Below are 6371 nucleotides of genomic sequence, written 5' to 3'. Positions count from 1 at the left end.
TAAATGATGGACATACTTCCAGTTTCTTCATCCCCGAGGTTTGGACAGATTTACATTTAGTAAAGGCTAAGGAAAACTTTTACACAGAAAGGATGTAGTTTGATAACCTACGCGTTTCCAAAGAGCCAGTCAGGATATCGCATAACGTATTACAGGACCTGTGTTGGTTAAACAAACAAACGCTCAAAAATTGAATAAAATACATCAATGCTAAATCCAGATTAAGAGTATCAAAGTTTTATTTCGAATTTCCATGTATTTTTTTTTTCCATTCGCTTCCCTTACCGTTGTCTGACTGCCATCTTATGGCGAAGTGCAGAAATGAAGCGCACCCCCCCTCCCCCCATTGACACTATTGAAGAAAGTATTCGGGTTTTTTTATGTGTACATTGACCTTTTTTGAACCCAAGAAAAGTGTATTCATACCACAACAGATGTAGAACAAAAAAAATCACTAAATTTAAAAAATGAATTACTCTGTCACTCTCTTCCTTTTATTCAGAGGTTCTGTTACTTTGTACACAATAGCCATTTTACATCAGTACAGAGGCAACTCAGCTCATCTTCTTTGACATAGTACTGGTCAAACCTCTTAGTCCTAATTTCCCATGAACTTTGCTGGAGCTGAGGTTACATCACACTGGGGGAAATATTTTGGGAAATCAAAGTTAGGTTGGGTTAGAAGAATGCCTTTGGGTTGACATTCTTGGACTCAGTCTAGGACAGAGAGCACATCCTCCTGGACTCAGTCAGTCCTGGACAGAGAGCACTTCCTCCTGAATTCTTGTCCCCTTGAGCGGATCCACTTATTTGCAACTGCATCAAAATTGACAAGAAACACTTTTGAACATTTTTGTAAAGCATCTCTTGTGAGAATATTTAAATGGCATCAAATATCAAATCTTTGATGGAAAGCTTACACTTCCAGATACAGTTTAAGACCAAGTCCTAGACTAAGAAAGACCAAGTCCTAGACTATGAAACACATTATATGGAACTGTTGATTTTGGAAACTCACCCCACTTACTGCCTAGAAAAACAGGGCACCCAGCGTGCAGGGTTCGGGCATCTTCCTCTCCACTCTTCAGCAGGTTGTACCATACTACTGCCGATTGCTGCGAAAGCACAGAGGTGAGCAACATTCTGCTTTAAAATGACATTTACATTCTGCTACCCTAGCAGCCATAGCAGTCACTTTCAGTGTAGTAGAGACTGAGAGGTTCACTAACCATTTTAGGTCTAAGCGCTGCACCAATGCTTGGAAACACGGTGGCCCCTCCCACTTCCACATCACTCATCTGACACAAATAGGGCAGGTTAATAATGAACTTGACACAGCGTGGTATAAACTAAACCTCTGGTCAAAGAAAGTCCTTTTAACAGGTCTTACATAGACCAAGACAGTTGCGATTCTTCTTCCTTGGAGTTCATCATAAGAGTCATTCACAAGCTGTACAGAGACGAAAGAGGTTTCTTTTTGTTATATATTTATGCAATATATATTAGATATTTTGAATACAGATCAAGTACTACAAGTGAGTTTTCAAAACTACTTCTATACTATATGTTACTACTCTATGTTAATATATGCCCACTACATAACTGCAGCTAAAATTGTATAGCATGAAAACAGAATCAGCAGGTGCCCACCGCTGAGTCATAGTGTGGTTCATATTGTCCTCCAATTCCATAGTTTGCAACCTGAAAGAGAAAAGACACATTCTGCTTTGTGTGATATGAATCGTGGCTCACTAAGTCGTAAGTCAGTCCAGTTTCCACAGGGTTAGGAAGCAGTGACACAGTAAGTCGGAGCCCACAGAACCCTCTTTCATACACCAAAAAGTTAAAAGTGGCCAAATTACTACTTAATGATGAACACTTTAATATTTTAACCTGGAGCTCCTCTGCTGTTTCCATATCCAGCCCAGTCACATCGGCTGTGCGTTGATTGACACGGGCAACCACTGGACTATCATCTTCAGACAACCAGGCACTGAGAGAGAGAGAGAGAGAGAGAGAGAGAGAGAGAGAGAGAGAGAGAGAGAGTCAGTCAGTCAGTCATATTTACACCCAAGTCTGAAATGAATCCCATTTTAAAATTCACTACAGACAGCAAAATAGGCTCCCAGGTAAATCAGAAGTCATGTGAAATCATGTTTTTAAGATAAATTTAATTGTGGCTCTTTTTCCACACATGCTTGTGAAATATTCTCTGCGTTTCTCATATGACTTCCTCGTGTATTTCATACTAATCACTGCTTACCTTTTTGACACACGTACTTTGGTGGAAACCTTTTTCCCTGTGACTGGGTCCACAACTTTAGCTCTGGCAAGCTAAACACAAAAAGAAATGCTACAGCATTACAGCAGCTACTGCTTGTTGTTGGTCATAACCTGGATGCGCATCATTTACTATTTAATGTAATGAAAAGTATGTATTGCATAATTACATAACAGGTACCAATACTTTCAATAAACATCATAAGTATTTTATATATATATATATATATATACAATTTTAAAATTCTGAAAAAAGCATGCTATGAAAATAATGGTAATTCAAGCATTTCTCAAAGATTTCTAGACAAAAAATTCCCCATAAGCTCAATTTCTTTGCTCCTGTGACATAAATATATTACCTAAACAAAATGCTGAAAAAAGCACAGATGTAATGCCAAACATGCTTTCAAAATGCTGTGTCCTATAATGTACAGTTATAGACACACTCACAAGGTTAAATTTTTAGACTCACCTTTGACCTGGAAAGTCCTTTGATCACTTCAATCTCACTTAGGGTCAAAAAGTCATGAAATCTGAGGATGAGGGGTTGGTCCCACTCCTGCTCCTGCTTAGCAGGGGCATACATCAGCCGAGGGTTCCCTCCCCCTGTTGTGTATCTACAAACCATCTTCCTCTGTCTCTGAGGGGTCTGCCCATGAAAATAGACATTGGATATGAGGAAGAGGGGGTTATTCATAGCATACCATTGGTCAAAGCTTCAGGACTGAGCAATACTAGCAAAAATGATCATTTTGGTCACACAATCATTTTCCATTTTCTTTGGATAATGTTCCTCTAAAACATCTATTTGGTTATATATTAAAATGTCAACACAACAGATTTATGCTTATTTTAGCACATTTTATTTACTCACATCCACTCACTTGCATTTTCAATATAAGCCAATATTGATGGAAGCAGATTTTCTTTGTAATGATGCTTCATTGTAATGAATCATACAGTTTTTCTGCTAGTCTATCGCCTTGCTTTAACCTCCCTTACCATTTTGGTCCCTTCTCCTCTACACAAGGCCTCATAGTCACTGTACCATGGATGACCCAGAGGAGCTTTGTCAAAAGGAGAGATGGAGAGTTGTGACTCATTCCAGCCTGTAAGACTTTCTTCCAGCCTGCTGAGATGTGCTAGATTCAGGTCCATGATATCTGAGGAGAAAAAAAAAACAAGAACAAAAAAAAAAAGAAAAAAAAGAAACCTTGGAAACACTTTACAAATAAGACTTTAAATATGTGTTTAAGTTACAGGGCATCCTATTTGATTATTAAAATGTTAGGTATTATACTTTAGAGCATAACTTTCATGTAATCACTTGATTCATGCACACATGAAAACGTTTTTGATCTAGTTTGGTACATGCAAAAGCAATGTGACCTTTAGTAATGAACTTTGAACTTGATACAAAATAAAAACATTCCACGATGCCAGGTCTAAATATGAAAATAATATAAATATAGAAAATAGAAAAAAAATTAAAGCTGTAGAACTCAGATTCACCATGCAGTAGTAAATGCTGGCTTAGCCCAAGGGTAATGGGCAAAGTCCCTGCTGAAAGTGGAACAGAAGCAAGGAGTTGCAGAACTTGCTGTATGGTTACTGCAGCATCTGTAGCTTTATCAAGCTTCCTCAGGGTTTCCTGCATCCAAAGAGTCCCATACTGGAACCGATGATTCTGGTGAGCCACCACAGCAATTTGGAAACATTCATCTGGATCCAGGTTCAAAGTATTTTCCAATCCTAACAATAAGAGAATAGTTAAAACGTTAACATTTTTACAAAAATGTAAACCCCAGTAGAGGTCTTCAGAAGAAGTGTCTTTGGTCAACACGAGCAAAAGATGGATAACCGGTAAGCATGAGACTCACCAGTCATTTTCTGTGGATCTAGTTTGTATAGGTCCTGCAGTCTAAGCATGGCTATTACTACCCCTTCTAAATCAGTGTAACTGGGGAGCAGATCAACTTTTGACATCAGGGCACTGAAATCTATACAGAAGAGACATTCCAAAGAAAAAGTCAATAGTGAGTTAAATTGATGCTGGAAAATCATTGCTACTCCAGAAAATGAGCATGTATTTTACAGCTGGCACAGAGATGAAATGGAGAACCAAACCTATAGCAAATCTGCTAGAAATGAACTAATGCAGGATGCACTTCTGCATGCCACCTTCATCTTACAAAACCAGTCTAGTTTGACATTGCCCAATAACCCTTGCTACCCAGCCCAGTCTTTGAGTATCCTCAGCTGTGACATATTTTACAATAATCCTGCTCTAATACACCTGAGACATAAATTCAGTGCTTGATTACTAGCTCAGGCATGTTATGAGGTATGTTAGATCACAGACTCTCACTACATTAGTTACCATTATGCAATAAACACTGGCAACCATTTCTCATATATCCTTAACATCTCCAATTAGAACTGTATAAAGAGCCAGGCAACAATCCAGGGGATAGAGAATATTACATTATTTCCTCAAATGTTGCAGCTGCTCTCTCCATTGGCTAATCATAGCTGCAAATAAACTATTGTTCTTCGTATGTGAGCCCAAGTTAATTTAGACAGTTAATGTTAATTCATGAGATACAAGGTAGTGACTCTTCCTGTCAAGTGGTGGAATTACAAAAGAGAAGACATCCTGGCTGAATGTGCAACAGAACAAAAATATCTGTGGTATTTGTGAAAGAGGAGTCATATGACAGGTATGAAAAAACACTACTGCTCCTGGATTCACCTTAGCAGCAACCTTGTTTTAACCCTGAGTTTACTAGCAGACGTCATGAAAGATAGAAAGTGTAGCAAATTGGCTAATTGTCATTTAGACAGTTTTCCCAATAAGATGATGAATTCTGGCAACTCTGGGCAGATGTACTGATGTCTAACTGGCTAAATGGCTTTTTAACTGTATGTACACTGCTAGTTCACCCTCTGAGAGGTTTCTTCTGGCGACTTCTTCAATGGCTGTGCCTGCATTCTTCAGATGTCTCACAAGCCTGAATGCTGTGAGGGGGTTGCTGATGAACCTTTCAGGGTCTTCAGAGGAATCAACAGAAACAGTCTCAAGGCCATGAAAAGCTCTGTCCAAAACAAGCACATTGGTTGAACAATTTTTGGGGGGGCTTGTGTGTAAGCACTTTAATGTACATTACATGCTATTTTTATGGACTCTTTGTTGCTGTGTATTTTTGAAGTTTTTATGAAGCAAAATGTAAAAAACAGATATAAACCTTCAGCAAAATTTATGCATCTTTTCAGAAAGACAACAAGGCATTCATTGAACTGTAAGAGTACCATATTCAGTTTGATGTTGATTATTTATAATTAACAGTATTACAGTTACCTTTTGAGTAGGTTTGTCTGGTTTTCCAAAGCTGTGATGTAGTGTTCAAGACTTTCAGAAAAATCCTTCTTTAAATCAATAAGCTGTGTCATATGATCTGTAAAGCATAATCTGCCTTAACATGTATTTTAGCCCACCTTTTAATTTGCAAAGACACAACAAATAACACATGAAGGTCTTTTATGTAAAAAGAAAAAAAAAAGCAGAGAATGCAACGTGAGTAATGTATCAGCCATTTTCAAATAATGATTAGTTTTAACAGTGTTAAAACTGGAGTCATGATATTTGAGAACATAACTGCAACATTACTACACTTACTGTTTATGCAATTATAAAATGAGCACACTGCTTTATACTTTTGTTTGGAAGTTATTAGACCACTACATATATTTAAGTACATTACAGTTTCCAATGATAAAAATGAAATTAATACCTTTCTAGGTTTAAGAAACATACAAGATTACAATTTAAACAATTTGTCATAATAATCTAACTATACACTACCTGTTGATGAGTAGAACTCATTCATTCCACCACAGAAAATCCAGTGCGATATCATTATAATGATCACCTTCATCTCCACTGTCTCCATTGCCAGAACGTAGTTAAACACAGCACACAGCAACGAAATGGACACCTTACAAGTGTTCAGTACACAGACAAAAGGTGATGGGGCAAGCTCCTTAATTTTGCTTCTAAAAAGCAAAACCAAACATAATAGGTCCACAAACTC

General features: G+C 37.7%; 1 protein-coding gene across 1 annotated transcript; it reads right to left on the bottom strand.

Moving 5' to 3' along the window:
* Positions 1 to 745: 745 nt before the first annotated feature.
* Positions 746 to 6325, bottom strand: LOC113578021 (prolyl 4-hydroxylase subunit alpha-1-like). The gene is given in 14 exon segments (XM_035527589.1): positions 746 to 816; positions 1019 to 1115; positions 1230 to 1298; positions 1391 to 1415; positions 1604 to 1701; positions 1894 to 1993; positions 2264 to 2334; positions 2753 to 2929; positions 3283 to 3443; positions 3793 to 4032; positions 4161 to 4280; positions 5224 to 5375; positions 5639 to 5735; positions 6143 to 6325. Coding segments are annotated over 14 exon segments (1566 nt in total). The 5' UTR covers positions 6231 to 6325.
* Between the last annotated feature and the right edge of the window lie 46 nt (positions 6326 to 6371).

This window comes from Electrophorus electricus, chromosome 6 (genome assembly GCF_013358815.1).
Source record: "Electrophorus electricus isolate fEleEle1 chromosome 6, fEleEle1.pri, whole genome shotgun sequence".
NCBI lineage: Eukaryota > Metazoa > Chordata > Actinopteri > Gymnotiformes > Gymnotidae > Electrophorus > Electrophorus electricus.
This window is presented reverse-complemented; position numbering and strand designations above follow the sequence as displayed.